The sequence below is a fragment of the Helicoverpa armigera genome, chromosome 3 (assembly GCF_030705265.1).
Source record: "Helicoverpa armigera isolate CAAS_96S chromosome 3, ASM3070526v1, whole genome shotgun sequence".
Lineage (NCBI taxonomy): Eukaryota > Metazoa > Arthropoda > Insecta > Lepidoptera > Noctuidae > Helicoverpa > Helicoverpa armigera.
In genome coordinates, this window is record NC_087122.1 from 4,312,396 (window position 1) to 4,330,105 (window position 17,710).

General features: G+C 36.3%; 1 protein-coding gene across 2 annotated transcripts in view; it reads left to right on the plus strand.

The window, feature by feature from the left end:
• LOC110383794 (homeobox protein dve-1) overlaps positions 1 to 13,565 on the plus strand; it is a 69,266-nt gene extending 55,701 nt beyond the window's left edge. For both annotated transcript variants that reach the window (XM_064043529.1, XM_021344699.3), the window contains exons 3-6: positions 6,411 to 6,599; positions 6,805 to 7,034; positions 10,617 to 11,438; positions 11,576 to 13,565. In XM_064043529.1, the coding sequence (XP_063899599.1) occupies positions 6,411 to 6,599; positions 6,805 to 7,034; positions 10,617 to 11,438; positions 11,576 to 12,244 (1,910 nt within the window). In that variant the 3' untranslated portion in view covers positions 12,245 to 13,565. The remainder of the gene's footprint in view (positions 1 to 6,410; positions 6,600 to 6,804; positions 7,035 to 10,616; positions 11,439 to 11,575) is intronic.
• Positions 13,566 to 17,710: the final 4,145 nt, after the last annotated feature.

The following is a 17,710-nucleotide window of genomic DNA, read 5'->3' on the forward strand; positions in this document are numbered from 1 at the left end:
ATCTGTATCTGAGGGCACGGCAGTGCCCCAGCCAAGACTCGAGCAAAGCGGGCACGGCCGTACCATCTTTTCTCGAAGCGTTTCGCGGCTATTTCAGCCCCCTGTGTCTTCCATGTGGACAAAGCTAGGAGTTTAGGTTTTCGATGACCAAGAGTAAGTATTAGAACAAGCTCAGTCCCAAAATTACAAGAAATTTGAATAAATAGTTTACGAGTTATGAGCGATCAAAGTTACACCATTTTGTCACTGACTCACTCACTGACCGATCATCAAAAGTCTAAGGTACTTCTAGCAAACTTAGAACCTTCAAATTTGGCACCAAGATAGGTTATTAGCTACATATAAAGGGAAAATTATAAAAACCTTAAAACTTAATAAAAAAATAGGAAACAAATTTATATTTGCGGTTTTTCAAGAACATTGTGTATGAATTTTGACTGCATTGATAACTTTGTTATTTATTTATGTACAAAATGTTACTATTTGTTTTATTGTTACGTAGTGTGGTATATTGTTATTATGTATTTAATATACATACATATGAATAAAAAAGCTAGGTTAAAATAAATTGAATAATGATAAAATCTTTCATATTAATGCAGTGCGATAAATACTGCATGCTCGCTCGATAGATGGCGTTGTCCTGGTCTAAATCGCGCTACGGTTTTTAGTTAAAAAAAAACAATTTCATGTGATAGCGCCATCTACCTCTGAATTTTATTCTAAAAGAGATTTATTTTTTATTATATATTCGATTAAAAAATTCGACAATTTCGAAATTGTTTAATTTATTTAAAAAAAATGTTGTTTACGTGCTAGTTTAGGTCTACATATTTAGTTTGTTATATATTTAGTTAGTTGCATGTAAGTTAATTTAATTTGTTATATACTTAGAAGAAGGAGACCTACAAAAATAAATTAGATCCCACCAAAAACATTAAATGTAAAAAAAGCCAATCCTCTACGCAATTCCTCCACCGTAAAAAGTTTTGAGATCGCATAGAAGCCAAGTCCTGTTCAACTTTATTTGTAATAATAAATTAATATTTTGTGACTATATCAATAGTTTTGTTCACATTACAATAATATTGTCTTGGCCATGAGCACAAGTTAATAGTCGCTCCCTGAAATAATGTGTAAATACCATTGAATTGATACATTCTATATGGACATGATTTTACGATTGGACTGATTGGAATTTGAGATCACCATGGACCAAACATGCGCCATAGTAAATGTGCAGTTCACGATTTTGGATGATACTGACTGTCGGTCATTTAGTAACAATTGAAAAAACTCAAAGTATTTAATTCTGTGATATTAAACTTCATGATTGACTTTCACCTCTCCAAGATATGCTGTATTATATTTGTAGTTTATTGTGCTCATGGCCAAGTCAATATTATTGTAAAGTGAACGAAACTATTGATATAGTCACAAAATATTAATTTATTATTACAAATAAAGTTGAACAGGACTTGGCTTCTATGCGATCTCAAAACTTTTTACGGTGGAGGAATTGCGTAGAGGATTGGCTTTTTTTTACATTTAATGTTTTTGGTGGTATACTTTTATGTAGGTATATCTATATATATACTATTATTAAATTAACTACGATGTACTTACCACTAAATGGAAAAAGGTTTGGCAGATAACGCATTCTTAAACTGTAAAATGATAATCAGCTATCATGTTATAAGTACCTAATATGCAGAAATAAGGTACTGTACCAAGCGTACCTACTTCTAACAAATTTCAAGAAGCTTTCCTTGGGGGCTCAGGATGAGTCTTTTAGCGAAGTACTTAATGTTAACTCCGGGGTAAGTACACACGTCGCTCACGGTTCATTGTTAATGCTTTCAGATCTTGTAGTCACTAGATGAGCCACGATTTCTGTGAGAATATTACCCTACCGTTGTTTTATTTCGAGTTATTGCGTATATCTCGACTTCGGCAAGACTATAGTTGAGTATTTAAGTAATTATTAAAAAAATGAAATGGCTGTGTGAAGTTAGGTTTTTCTGTAATATTGGACATTATTAATATCAACTGTATTACCAAAGCAGAACCATACTTCCTTATTCGATCTTATACTCCTAAAGAATAAAAACCTAACTAGTCAAAAAAACCTAACGTGAATAAAAAATAACAAAGATATACATATTTTGAACATCATACTTTTAAACAAAAAAAAAACCCATGTTTTTCAACCGCGCTTCGTAGTCTAACAAAACTACGCTCTCGTTATCCATTAGCTCTACATCGGTGTCAACTTAGGGGCGTGCGTGTTCCTATACTCACAGTATTTGATTCGCGCCATATCTGTTTAAGCCCCTACATTCATTGAGACAGGTGACGATATGCACTATGTCGTGTGTTTGCAAACATTATTTGTGAAAATGTGCTCAGAAATGTAGGAAATTGCAGTTTATTTTGGTATTTTGATAAATGCACGAACCTTATTCTAGGATTATGGCGTTTCATTTTGTATTTACCTTGACATATTTAAGAGCTTTCAGTGCGTAGTTTTTTCATGATGCGTCATTGACTTTGTGTAAAAAAAGTCGATAAAAATATATACCTAATACGAAAATAATAATTACCTACCTATGATAAGTCTTATTTCTCACAAAAGCTCATGAAACAAACACTTATGTAACATCAAGACTAAAAACAAAATAAGATCGAGCTCTTCACATGTTTCTCCGATATCTCTGTAGTGTTATTAAGGCGAGACTCCACTGCAAAACATGGGCTAATTCCTGTTAGTACAAAGTTTTAATTCAGTACTTACACAAGCCGACATTCCGTTCTTGTGTACTACTCTTTTCAAGTGGTCTTGGCTCGGCTTAGCTTTGCACCGAGTAGCATGTAGTGTGCTACATGTATTATTGTTGCATTGAAGATTTTAAACGTCTTTGTAGATTCTTGTTATACTTAAATTAGTAGGTACGTCGTCTTCTTCTCAAGTTCTACCTTTATAGAAAAGGTTGATATTGTTATTTAAGCAAAATTCGTACCTCTACAATCTAGCTATGTCCTTAAATATAAATCTTTATTGTATTTTTAAATTTTTAGTAGGTAATATTGATATCTCTTGAAAGTTTACTTATCTATATGTATTTTCCGATATTCAAGTATCTTGGGCATTATATCCAATTTTTTGCAAAAAGTGATAAACGTAGACCTTGTTTAATTCGTAAGACAAATAACCGAAAGTATAATCTTTCGTGGTATCATAATATTTTTAGCAGGCTTACGACATTTGTCACTAACCATACTCAATCATAAACATTAGGAAGCTAAGGTTTTTTGTTCTTTAGTTAGAGGAAAAATCTTACAAAAACAATAGTCTTGTTAGTACTTTAATATAAAGATTCCTATAACAAACATGATGTATCAATTTGCGTACTGCTATAACAACAGATTATTTAGATCCGATGATGTTAATTTTGTGTGAAAACAAAACAAAGAATAAAGATATAGATTGAGAAACAAATTCAAGAGGATATTTTAGATTAGATACTCTTTGTTATAAACTAATGAATAATGTAAACTATGCTATAGATATTACAAGTTATTTGTAAAACATCGTTTTTGCAAATGCACTCTTCATTAACGTGAAAGGTGTGTATAATGTGTCTCCACCATTTATGAGTAAAGCCACATTATTTATTTATTATTTTGAAAGGATATTACTAACAGTGTAAAAAAAAGTTTATATTCTTATTCTTATTCTTTATTGCACACTTAACAATACATAATAAAAATAATAAAGACAGTTTATGTACAATGGCGAGCTTAACCCAGAATTGGGTTCTATTACAGCCAACCTTAAAGCCATGGAGAGATTTGATAGTGGTAGGGTAGATTAAAAAGTGCACAACAAACATTGAAAACTAAGCAAAAATATCAAATAACAATATACTAAACATATATATGTAGTAAAACTACACAATACATAAACAAATACATAATACATATAAAATATATATATATATATATATATATATACATACAAATATAAATGTCATTCATGTCGTTAAATAGTATTTCTTTACTCAATTCTTTTTACCTAATAATCTTTATATATGTTCTGTAGTTTAAAGTTCCTTGTCGTTTAATCATGTAGCACTTCTCGAATGTTCGCGACAAAGTCGAGTCGGTTGTTAGCTAATTCTAAGAGCCCGCTGTGCGTCTGTCTAATTGCTGTTTTATGTACTGAGCTAATGAACGCCCCGTCTAAACTTGCACTGATTTGTGCTAATAGTACTTAGATTAGTGCATCGTTGGATAAGGAAGGAAGTTCGGGAAATATATTGAAAACGCTGTTATTGTGAAACCATTTCTACATTATGGGATACTATATTTTTACTCTTCTCATTAAGCTTTTTCAGCTATTTTAAATAAGGGTTTGATGATTCTTTTAATACAAGCAAATATTTTTCTTTTCTCAACCCTTATCCAAATTTTAAAAATCCCGAGCTTTCAATTTCAGTCTTACTTTTCTCATCGACTGTATAACGTTTGATATAAAACCTACATACATCCACTCTACTACAAATGAGGCGTCGTATTTAACACTACCACGTTTTTTGTCAGCTCCACTAATATGATTTAATTTTTAATCTGTGTCCGAGATAGCACGTGTCCGAGGTTTGCGGCGACCGTATTATGACGTCATAAGTCATTAGTATTCGGTGACACAACTTTCAACGGTTTTTATTTTAAAAGAATTAAACTGTGTTCTTTTTTTCAATGTTGGTAATGAGATGGTATCTGTATTCATTTGTTTTAGTGTTGATTTTAACTTATAATGTGTTTCTTTCCTTATAATTTTAAATTCCTTAGCTAGAATAATTTATTCTTATTTAAATGTCTCGCTTCATAACAACAGAATATCTCAAACAACCTGCATAGACGATAAACAATCCTTTAGTCCCGAAATATGGTCGTACCTATCGCGTTTAATTAATATTCAATTCCACGTGTATAGTTTCATAAAGCAAGGGTTTAGAGTGACCAAAGGACCGTCTCGGGCAGCGGGCGGGCCGCAACCTAAACTAATCCAAGCTTCGTATTAAATCGCTGAGGTGCTAACCTGCAACTACCTTTATAAGTTGTAGGGTTGGTAGAACTTTGTTTTTGACTGGTATATTGTTAAGTAAGGAATCTATGTATTTGATAGAGAGTATAATTTTAATTGCTTTATCAACATAAGAAATACTTTCATGGGCCACAGTCTGTCGGGCAAGATTAGATGAAGGATTTGAATCATTTTTTTTTTAAACTTAAATCAAATCTTTATTTGCACTTTGAGATGCCTATTATTTGTAATTTAGCATCTAACGCGTGGATATATATTTTCAATTAACTAAAACGCATACTCTAACCCAACTTATAAGTCGTAATCCCTAAAACGCGTAACCCTAAGAACTCACCGCACGAAAACTATCGAAAGTTAGTTAGAACGATTACCGAAACTGAAACACCTATTCAAAAGTACATAACCCAAGGCTAACACAGCTTAACGCACCTCCACCCGGTTATTAAAAGATTATTGTGGCGCAAAATTTATAATTTCATAGTAACTACCCACTATGTTTTGTCAACCGAATCCCGGAATAGTATTATGTAAATTCAATAACTGCGCGCTCAAAGACGTCTATTGTTTTCCACTGATACTCTAGATCAGTGCCCCATAATATTGAATATGGGAATATTTTGATGTTATTTACCTTTAGGTTCTAAATCACAGTATCAGTTTGAAAACTCGCTGCGACTTATAATAATTCCTTTCACCGATTTTCTTCGGACGAAAATATTTTCTCATAAAAGAAAAGCGCGACAGATTTCCATTAAACGCGCCAAGCTATTAAACGGCTATAAAAAAGCGCATCGAAGCAGCAAAAACTATTTAATATCGCAACAAAGCAGCGGTACAAAGCGTTGGGCGCCCGCCGGCCGTTCCTTCCACAAGGATTAATTATTATTTTAACATTTCAGTAGGTTTTTTGCCGCGTCCGCGAGCAAGTCAAAAGCATTGCGTTCTCGCTTGAAAAGTTGCTAAATAATTAAGACGCCTTCTTAGCGACAGCGTTTCGACGTCCACGATACTAAGTAGGTGATTTTTCAGAGGAAGCAAGTCTCGGAAAAGATTTTTCCATTAAGTTCGTTTTTTGCGCCAGTTTGGTACGTTCAGTCAGATTATGTTTGTAATTATATTTTTATGAAGACGAAGAAAATGAAGCTATTTGTATAGCCTACAAGATTGTTAAGTTTAGGTTCCTGTAAATATGACTGATTTTGAGCTAACATACTTACACCTATTGCAAGACCCTGAATTCAAGATGAGATCCATTCTTGCTGCGTAGCCGACTATTCTAAAACTCCTTTCTCTCTTGTCACAGGTAAAACCCTGCCAGTCCACTGCGTGGTGGAAGCAGTAGCTTCCTTGGAAGAAGGTGCATGGAGGCGCCGCGCGGTGGTGGAAACTGACAGCTACGTCATCATCCCTGCTGCCACCGCCTTCCACGAGCTCGTGCCAGCCGCCATGATGCGTCTCGGATATCCTCATGAGTTAGCTGCTTCTGCTAAAGGTACGAATAATATTTTAGTACAGTACAAGTGTTTTTTGTACCTAGTTTTCCGAATTGAAGAATAATCTGCAAAATAGAGAACTTAAAGAACGAAGATTCTTTCTAGTAACACATGGACTGCATTTTTTTATTAATTACATTTGGAAACTTTTCAAATTAACACAACTTAATGCATTTTTAACATTCTTTATTTCTTTGTCACCAGGCTCCGTAGTAATAAACAACTGGAAGCCGTTGCCTTTCGAGAGAATCTCTGATGGTCCTCTAGCCACCGTGGGAGAAGTTCTAGGGGAGCTGACCACCGTCGCGACCCTCAGGATCCAGCTCCTAAGACCCAGGCCAACGCCACTGCAAGACATCAAGGATAAGCTACTGCGACTTCTTCTTGTACAGAGCAGACCATTGCTCATGTCTACTGGATGTCCATTGGATGAGGTAAGATTTTTTGGTACAATTTTTTAACTGTAGTTGACGATCATTGTCAGTCTAAACAGCAACAGAGGTTTCCAATACATTGTCCTTCTTTAGAGGGTTGCTCAAATTTCATTTAGAGTAGTTATGTTGATATGTATACCTATCACCTGGTAAGATGTAACTATCTACATTTACACACCCGAAACGGGAGAACGGTATGTTTAAATCGAATAGATACTGCCTTACGTAACACCTATTTACCTACCGTTTTTACCGCACGACCCTACACATAAAAGATTAAGCCGTCAATACAGTCGTAATAATCTATCTCTTCGCACACTCGGCGAAGCTTCCAAAAACATTTGTCAAATCAAATTACATGAACCGATCTGATGGGTGACAATGGGTACACGGTACACCGCGCTAAACCAACATTCACAACAAAACGCCATGTCCCTGGTTTACCCGGGGAACAATACCCCCAACTAAACCTTTACCCCTTACCCCCGTTACCCCTTATTAACGTGGAAACTCATTGTTTTCCATATTTTAAGCTCGCTTTGTAAGGCGCGCTTTCAATCGAAAACATTTATCCTAGTGGTTATTATTGTTTGTTGTAATGATTTAATTAAAGATCGAGTGCTTTAGATTCGCGATTTTGCTATTGTAGACCGCTCTGTATTGTTAGCGCCTGAAGTACTTATATAATAACAACTTTTTAATATTCATAAAACAATTACGTATACAAAATAATTTTATCAAATAGGGATATTCTTTTTTTTTCGTTCACATAAGTTTTTATTTACTTAAACTCTGATTTTCATAACTGTGGCTTGATATTTTCGTCAACTTACTTCGCAACTATGAATTTTGACTATGCAGTTTCAATACTGAACGAGTATTCTAGTAAAGTTTTAAAGCTATTGGCAAAAGGTCATGTTAAAAACTAACTTCCACCAATATTTACACGAAGGTCCCTATCTCCACAGTAGCTTGCCAAACAGCTTTCATTTGCTAGAACACATAAAAAACCACTCGATATTATATATCGACAAAATTAACGAGTGCTCGAGATAAAGACGGAAAGACAGATTACCAAAACTCTTCGCTAAGTACGCGAGCGTTCTACAATTTGGTCTTTATAATTGCGAGGTGCCTGCTAAGACCTTGCTAATAGGGATCATCGTTTGGGGGAAGAATTAAGGAAGCATTTGTTTTCATGTTCGCGGCTCCAGTTTTAACAATGAGTGGCTTTGACGAAATTTTCATGTCATGTTTTGTTTTGTTGCGTTAATGATGTTCATGTCTTAATGTAGGTAGAACTTTACGATGAACTCCGGTGTATAGTTGTGTGTTGTGAAGTTATTATGTACAGTGTCTCTATGCTTCTCAGAAGAGGTAACTATGTTAAAAAAAATAATAATAATAAAGAAAATAAGTGCACTTGGAGAGGCCTATGTCCAGCAGTGGACTGCGATAGGCTGATGATGATGATGATGAAGAAAATAAAAAAAATGTAAGAATAAAAAATTTTGCAATTTTCTTCCATAACAACAAAAGTCTATCGTCGAATCCGGTAATTACAACTAACTCCATACGAGTTCATTACAAAAACATTAGCGTAACATTTTCAACAACTTCCAAAGAGATTTAAAGCTCTTACGCGATAGAGAACAATTTGTCGACGCGATGAGCACCTGTCTCATACGCGAGATCTCCATACATAATAAATTTAATTGAATCTTCGTCTCATCCGCGCCTCGCGAGGCCTTATTATATTTTCTAAATATCCACCTTGTAGCGACCGGGTTAGGGCGGCGGGCGGGGGTTGCCCTCGTCTTGCCAACTTGAGCCACACCGAAAGAGGGTTAAAAGGAGTTTTAGATGTACGAACGCTTTTGATCTTATTAATACCATAAAATAATGCTTTATAATCTTATTAAACGCGAGGTTAGCGCTCCATGCGCGCCCTCGCCAACCATAACCGGCTCAAGGATCTATATTTCAATTTTGGTGCTTGACATCGGCATTCTGATGGTTATGTCCCGTACATTTTTAATCGCTAAATGTAATGAAGATGATATATGAACATTGAACGGTCTATTAGACAGCAAGAAACAAATTGAAGTTGTAAAGTGGAGTCAAAGTTGGCGCAAATGAAGCAAAGGAACTGCCGCCCGGCAAGATAATCAAACACCTCCGACTTCAAGTTAGCTAAACGCCAGATGAACTCGGCTCTATGATATTATGGTAATTTATCTCACGCCAATTTGCGCCACTTCGATTTTAACTCGGAGCAAACTTTTAGACGCTCGAGGAATATTTTATCGAAGGGGTTTCCCGTGCCACCTCGATGTAGGATCAATTTTAAACCATAAATCTTCTTTAAGACTACTTTCTTACTTAATTTGGAAATCTCTTTGAAATTTCAAGGTTCTTTGAAACGGGTTACAATTTAATCATTCCTTCAAGCGTGCGTAAGTAGCGTATGTACACACAACGAAAATAATATAAGATAACGCTAAGCCTATTGTGTTCAAAGTTGTCCTTTTAACTACGAGTATATCAAGAAATGTTCGCAATCACACACCGAATTACGTACTTAGTCGGATTACACGTGACGCGAGTTATCACGCGCAGGCGCCAGCTCTCGTAAATCTTCCATGAAGCTGAAACAGACAATATCTGAAAGCAAATATGGCCTCACTATTTAAAAATATAAAACAAAGAAGCGGATTAACGTATCACTCGAGCGCTGCGCTAATACCTCTGACATGATTTATAGGCACAATCTCGATGTGTAATACTTACAGTTAATTTAACGTCTGATTTAGCAACAGTGCGGAGCAAGCGGGCCAGCCTGACAACTCGGTTGACGACGTAATCACTGGCATTGTTCTATGTAATCTAGCGATACGAGCAGATCTCACTTGCATAACTGTCAAGCTGGGTAAACTCCGCGACGGAGCTATAATCTGACAAGTTCTTTATGATTGACTACTTGCTGCGCGATTAATACCTCTCTAAACATGCACTCCTGTTATCACATTGAGTAAATAGTTGTGAAATTTAAACATCGCATTGGAATGATTCCGAGTCACACGGTTGATTTGTTGCTCAAACAGCGGCGCGAGATCGGCTCGGGGCATTCGGGAGCTTTGTTTAGCGGAGCCGGGGCGGTAATGATGCAGCGAGCACTTAGTCCGCGGCGCCTAGTTGAGGGCGTAGTGGGTGGATGCTAATTGTCAAGACGCCCTTCCCGCTCATTGTTTTAGAGCAGACCATGATTGAAGTTTCGTCGGCGCGCGGGAGTGATGCGCACTAACCACCGAGTAAACACCTCACGCGGAGCCGCGTCAGAAGCCGGCCGACCGCTCGCGCATGACACATGCATTAACAGCCGACCTAATATTTTCATAATCTAATGGCGATGTTCTGTGAAACAATGCTTCGTGTTTATTCAAACAATTATCTCTGTATCTGTTGCTGGTTAGACTGACCTCTTTAAAATCGTCTAAAATTGTTTGCGGTATCTTGTTGTTTTATTTACTCTCCGAGTTACGTTTGGTGACCTTCATTTTAAAGTGTTTTGTCTTGTTACAGGTAACTCTTGCTCAGATTTGTCGTGGCCAAGACCGAACACCGGGGCCGCATAACTTTCATGAGCCATCTGAAGAAATGCGTCGTAAGTTTGAATCTTGGTGGAGTGCTCAAGTGTCACCTCGACCACCGCCCTTCAGCCCTCGTAGATATCCATCGCCTGGTCCCAAAAATCGTTCTCCTACTCTGAACACAATACCAGATCACTTACACCCGGCATTACAGACTGTGCAGAGTCAATATCCAACTCAAAAGACAAGAATGCGAACAAGTTTTGATCCTGAATTAGAATTGCCTAAACTTCAGCGTTGGTTTTCTGAAAATCAACATCCAAGCAGACAGCAAATACAACAGTATGTACGAGAGCTAAATAACCTAGAATCGAGGCGAGGACGAAAGCCCCTCGATGTCAACAACGTTGTTTACTGGTTCAAGAACGCGCGTGCTGCGCAGAAACGCGCTGAGCTTCGGAATATCGGTGGCTTGAGCTGTCACCTTGGAGTGAACGGTTTCAATAGCAGGAGTCACAGTCCTACAAATGGTTCACTGATGGCTGGCAGTGATACTTATGGTTCCCAAGATCACAACTCGATGAAGAGTCCTATTTTATCTGGCAGCCCAGGAAGATACCCGATGTCGGTAATGTCTGAAGATAATTTGTCTAATGGAGGTTCGGATTTGGAAGATGAAGGTGGTGACTTACACCCAGATGATAGGCCTGAAAGTCCAGACGCGCCTCTCTCTTTGATCACAACTAAGAAGAATGTTGACCAAGAGACAGATGACAGGCCCGAGGAGTCGCCAAAACCTCCAGACATAATTAAGGTGAGATTTAAGTGCACACATTTATGGTTAATTTATTTAACAATACTAAACTAATAATATATTTTGTCTGTAAAAAAAGAGTTTAACGTAATATTTACATTGAACAATAAGCTAATATTTATTTTTCTTTATCACAGGTACATGACATCAAACAGGAGCCAAGGGATTTGAGCAAGCCCGACAACGCGGTCTCTCCACAACGTTCTCCAGCTAAAAACAGCGACAGTTCGCACAACAACAATAGCAACAACAACAACAATGAGGACGAGAACGGTGTTGGGGACGAACATGATGGATCTGATGAAGATGTTATCCAGGAGCGACACTACAGGCCATCCTCCCCTCATCTCGACCGCCTACCTTTCCCCATGGTGCCTAATCACCCCATGTTCGGCCATGGCATCATGTATATGAGCCAATACATGAGCGGCTTTCCTGGCGTCGGCGCAGTCCCCGGTGAGGGCGCCAGTGGCCTCAACCTGGCACTCGCCGGTGCTTCAGATGAGCGACGCAAACGCAACCGCACATTCATCGACCCCGTCTCCGAGGTTCCTGTACTAGAGCAATGGTTCTCAATGAACACGCACCCCTCGCACAACCTGATACTTAAATACACTGAAGAGTTGAACAGGATGCCTTACAGGCAGAAGTTTCCTCGCCTTGAGTCGAAGAACGTGCAGTTTTGGTTCAAGAACCGAAGAGCGAAGTGCAAGAGACTGAAGATGTCTTTGTACGAGCCGGCGTCTCCCGGCCACTACTCCCACCCCGGGCATCCCCACGCTATGGCTGAAAGGAAACTGGTGTGAGCAAACTGCGCTCAATGTTAGTAAATTGTGAGGGATTTTTGTGTTTGTGGCGTCGCAGCATATACACGAAAGACTGATATCGAATCGTTTAATGGTGTGCAGTGCCATGTTAGTATTAAAACGGCGCCTCGCGCGTCATCCTAACTTTAAACAGTTCGTATTATTCAGAGGACTTTATTAGTAACTGTTTAGATTATTAATGATCATAGTTTTGCTTAAGGTAGACTAGCATATTTCAAAGCGATATCATTATAAGTTTAAAGTAGTAGTATCAAGTTATCTGATAGAGCGATCACATCGTATTGTTTATTGTGTACATATTTGTAGGTACAAAATTGCTATCCTAGGACATGTCACAGTTGTTTTGTGAAGGAATCTCAATATTTCTATTAATATGTATGTACATAAGAAACTCAATCTCGGTTTTTATTTATTAAATTTTACAGTAGTTGTATAAATCTGTTGTTAGAATATAATTAATGGATATTCTCATTAAAAGTTCCACTTAAATTATAATAGCGAGGTCGAAGTATAGAATGGTATTCAATGTTATTCTAATTATGTACATTATTTGTATAATTAGTATTGAGTCATAGTAATAATGATATTATATTGCACATAGTATACTGGAATCGATATTTCTGATATTATCGGTCGAAGTTCGGCGGCCGAATGGTTACGCACATTCCGTATTATGTACTCTTTTGTTATAGATGTTAATGCTTCCTCAATCCAAAGATCAGTTAGTGTGTAGTGGTCACGTAATTAACTGATGATAAATTAGCCACCCGTTTTACTAGGCAAAGCGCTGGGGTTGCAGTTTAGAATAGAAATGGTTGCAATATTAAATCGAGTCGTGCTGATTACTCGATTCCGAATATTAAGTAGATAGTAAGCGGTGATGACGGCTCGTTTAGTGAGGGTTTTGTGGGGGGAGGAGGGGAGGGGTCATAGTTCCATAATACCGCTTTGCCTGGTAAATAGGTTTACAGCAAACAGTTTATGTTACAGTATTCACGCATTTATCGATTGAGGCTGTATCGTCACACACTTGTTTTATAGTTTTAGACGCATCATAGTTGTAATACTACAGTTTGTTTTGTTGTTCCCATGTTATGCTTGTTTTCGTGAAGCTGTGATGAAATTTCCAAATATTGTAAATATTTTATTAATGTTAAACATAAGTTTTATTGTAAAACTACGTCACTTGGCTCACACGAACAATTAAAGCATTACCGCTTAGGTAACCAAGATATTGGCTAAATGTTTATTCGATTCAATTATATAAACGAAAATTTAATTGAATATAATATGAAAACAAGTCTGTTGTTATTTTATTTATTCTTCCTTAAAAAATAGAAACACAATAATCACCCAAATATCCACCTAAGCATAGTGATAGCTATACTTATGGCTAAGTTGGTATTAAAATAAAATGTTCATGCCTTTGATGAGATTTATGGAAAAACTGTAAATGCCGGCAAATAAACTAGCAATCTCTGCAAATATAAAAGTTAATTGCAATTAATTTATCCTTCAACAAACAAGTGCAAAACATGAATACAACTACCTATCGATAACTGATTGGATTGCTTTATTTAAATGAGCAGTTTTTTCTACTGTTCAAAACACCATTATTACTACTACTTACTTATATACTAAATCTAAATAGCAGCAATAGTAGATATACCTAAACTTATCTCCAATCGAGCGCCACACAGTATAATCACACACTGTCGTTAGTTCGCTCATTGCTCAGTACATTCCGGCAGGCGAAGGAACACAAAACTAAAGCCAAATGTACTGGATGTGACATTCGCCACTGCAAGAAGCGCCACCATGAAGTGCCAAGATACACTGGGCATCTCTAAACCATTGTGCAACTAAACATGTGTCAATAGTTATCTGCGAAGCTTCGACGGAAGCGGTCGTCGGGACCCAAATCACCTGTCAAACTTCCAAGTCTTGCTGTAATCGCCTGTATCTGCAGACATCTTTGTCAACAGTTCGATCTTCGTGGTGAATGACCGCCTGTTTCGGGTTGCTACAATATTAGGCTGTACTATACCTACTAATGTTAGTCTTAGACGGGCGAGTTCCAAACTTTGACACCGAGACGAGTAAGTTTTGTAGTTTAGTGGTGGTAAGTATTTGTACTTGATTTTGACTGAAAGCAGAATGAAAATTATTTATTAGCCATTAGGCAAGATAAAGGGAACCCTAATTAAAGTTTTCGGTGTCAATTTCTAAAATGCAACTTGTCTAGATTTGATTTCTTAAAAGGATTCTTCTACGGATTTAGGTCCTGTGTAAAATTGTATTATCGTATTAGAGACTCAGAGAAAAAAATCATACAAACAAAACACAAACACATTTCTTGTGCTGATATGAACGTCTTGAGTGCAAGAGTGCCGTACGATAGGAAACTCCAACATAAGGCGAAACGGATTATACCAATTAGAGAGATTTAAAGTTCGTTCGCAGAATCATTCTTTGATCGTGCGCACTCCTCCAAGATCCTTATCCATTCTTTAACGTATTTGCTTTTGAGTACCATCTTAATTATTTGGAACTCATTAAGAAAATTTTCGAGTTTGCAAAGTACGCTATAATGATCAGTATTTACCAGGAGCACCTATTTACTTGAAGTTACTTTATATTTTTAATGATCACTCCTGGTGTAAAATAAATGTTTTGCAAAGTTTCACTAAAGGTTGCGCTTGCTATGATAAAAATTGTAGGCACTTATAAAGTTAATGATTTTTGAATTCATAGTACAACAGATTAAACAAAGATTACTTTTATATCTGTATAAATGAAGTTTATTATATTGTATAATACTGAAGGTAAAATAAGGGCAAGTAGCTACTTGAAAATACACAGCAAACTTACGTAGGTCGCAGTTAATAATTTCAGCAATGAAACTCATTTTAATAAAGCACAATACGTACTGATACAAAAGCATTTTGAAAATTAATCCACTTTATTCAGTTTTCATGGCAATGATATCTTGCAGTGGCATTATGCACGGATCAATCAGTAGCCGACATTAATAATTAATTAATTAAAAACGGATGAAAATGTCTGTGCAATGAGTCTCATTCTTTTGTATGAAAAAGATACCCGCATCTACTCCATGTGAAATAATAGTTTAACCTAGTGACTCAAAAATTTGTATTTTTTTTAGGGAAGAAAAATGGAAATTTAGGTTATCATTGGGTACAAAGGCATGATACTTGGTCTAAGCTTTGCTATAATAAAACTAGGTATCTGGACTAAAAGTAAAACAAAGAGTAGATAAAATCTACAATTTTTAAAACCAAATTCCTTGATTATTTTTTAAACTTGTAGGTACTTCAGTTTTACTATTGTTGATTTTCGACTGCATACACCTTTCACAAGTCTCACACACCAATCCCCTGAACCTTTCTCTAGGAACCTTTTTCTTCCCAAGACAAGAGTTTAGAAAAAATAAAAAATAACATTGTTGTCATGTTAATATCAGCGAAGCATTAAGTTTTAATCTAAACAAACTGCCTGCCAGCGGCCGGAGCCGCGCATTTATGTTAGTTAACCGTGGATTATGACGCCTTGTAATAACGCTATTTATTATATTCTGTACTAGGCAGTAGTATGGTGGTACGTTAGGTACAACAGTAAAGTAAGGTACTCTAAGGTAAACTAAGAAATATTTAGTAAAAGCTATAAAAATAGATAGATTGTTATGAAAGCCCTTCCGTTTTGTGATGTCTTAGCATAGACTAATTTTGTGTTCTCTTCTGAAATACCATTTTTCAATTGATTACGTGTCAGTATACATACTTAGTGATACATGTAGTTACATACAAAGTTAACAACACTGTTTCGACGTTTTTAATCCCCATGTAACTTTATAATATATTAATCCCTTTCTAAATTTTAAATAATTGAAAAAATAATTATCCAAGCTTCATTAGGTGTTTATCAATAGGCCTAGATGGTTACAACACAAGAAGTGCCATCAAACCAATCTATACAAACTAATTACAAGTTTATTATTGTTGGGGCACTTATAGAGAGTTATTAAGCCGAGTGCATACCGCCTGACATCCCCCGGTACAAGACAGTAAAACTCCTAAGCCCTCGCAGCGGAAAGATTTACTAGAGGAACTTAATACGGAGCAATATCGCTGTCTGTCCTCTGCCTTACAGCTGAGATTAATAACAAATAGGTTTTTATTATTTATTTTTTGTTTTTGATATTGTTGGTAATACAGAAAAAATGCGTATTACATACACATAGGTAAAACATATAACCGTAAACCTTCAGTAAAAAAATATATCTTTCTAGTAATTATTTTATCAATTGATGAGAATGACAGTTTATCCTACGAGTGACATTACTTAGATATTACTTTCATTCCAACAAGTATAATCCACATACCATCAACAGGAAACGATAAAATTATTATCCTCTGGAAAATTTGAAGTTATTGATACGTGCCTGACCTGACACGAGTATCCGAGAGGCTGGTGCTATAACCACTAGGCTACCACGACACCTGACAAGTTCACAATTCTTCCCAAATATTATACAAAAATAAAACTACATAATAGGTTAAACACAGTCTAGCCACTCTGGCCACAACCCCCGCCTATCTCCGGGTTTAGTTATGATATAACAAGGAGCCGGCTAAGCTCGAGCTTACCTACGGCAGATTTTATTAATTGACATGACATTTTTGTACGCCGCGGTGACCACGGATGGGAGGACTTGGGGAAGATAACTGATGTTGGTAAGAAGTAGTAAATTGGGAACTTTTGAAAGTAACTAGTTCCTTAAAAAGTAAACTATCCTAACTATTTTTTACAGTTGAGTTATGCCTATTTGTCTTTACTAGTTTTATAAAGAGAAGTTTTTGATATATTTTCTTTAAACGAATAGGCTCTGAAGCTTCTTGACCGATTTGAAAATTCATTGTTGGGAAGCTACATTAATCCCTTGTGACCATTGGCTATATTTTATCAGAGTACGAGTAAACGGCTAGTAGATTATGTACAAGTTTGATTAAAATATTGCTAATTGCCAGAAAATTAATCAAACAAACTAAATCCGGTACCTAAATCATCATCAACGTTAATCTCCTTATTAAGAAAAAAACCCTAATCTTACTTTCTGTAATAACTGCCCTATTCCTTGGAGCTATAACTCAGAGCTGATCTTACATCGTCTTAAGAAGATGAACCACCCCGGATATGTTCCGCTCATTTTCGCTCCCACCACTCTATGTTATATCTGTGCGTCCATATTTGGAACGTGAAAAAATAATAATATACTGTATGCCATTTGGGTAATTTATATTTGGGGTTTTTACAATTGGGGTTATTTTTTGATTACTTTTAAGTTTTAAGCGTATATGAGATTAGTTTAAGTATTAAAAAATCTAAATGAAGAGGATTTTCATAGATATAATTTTTATTACAAAT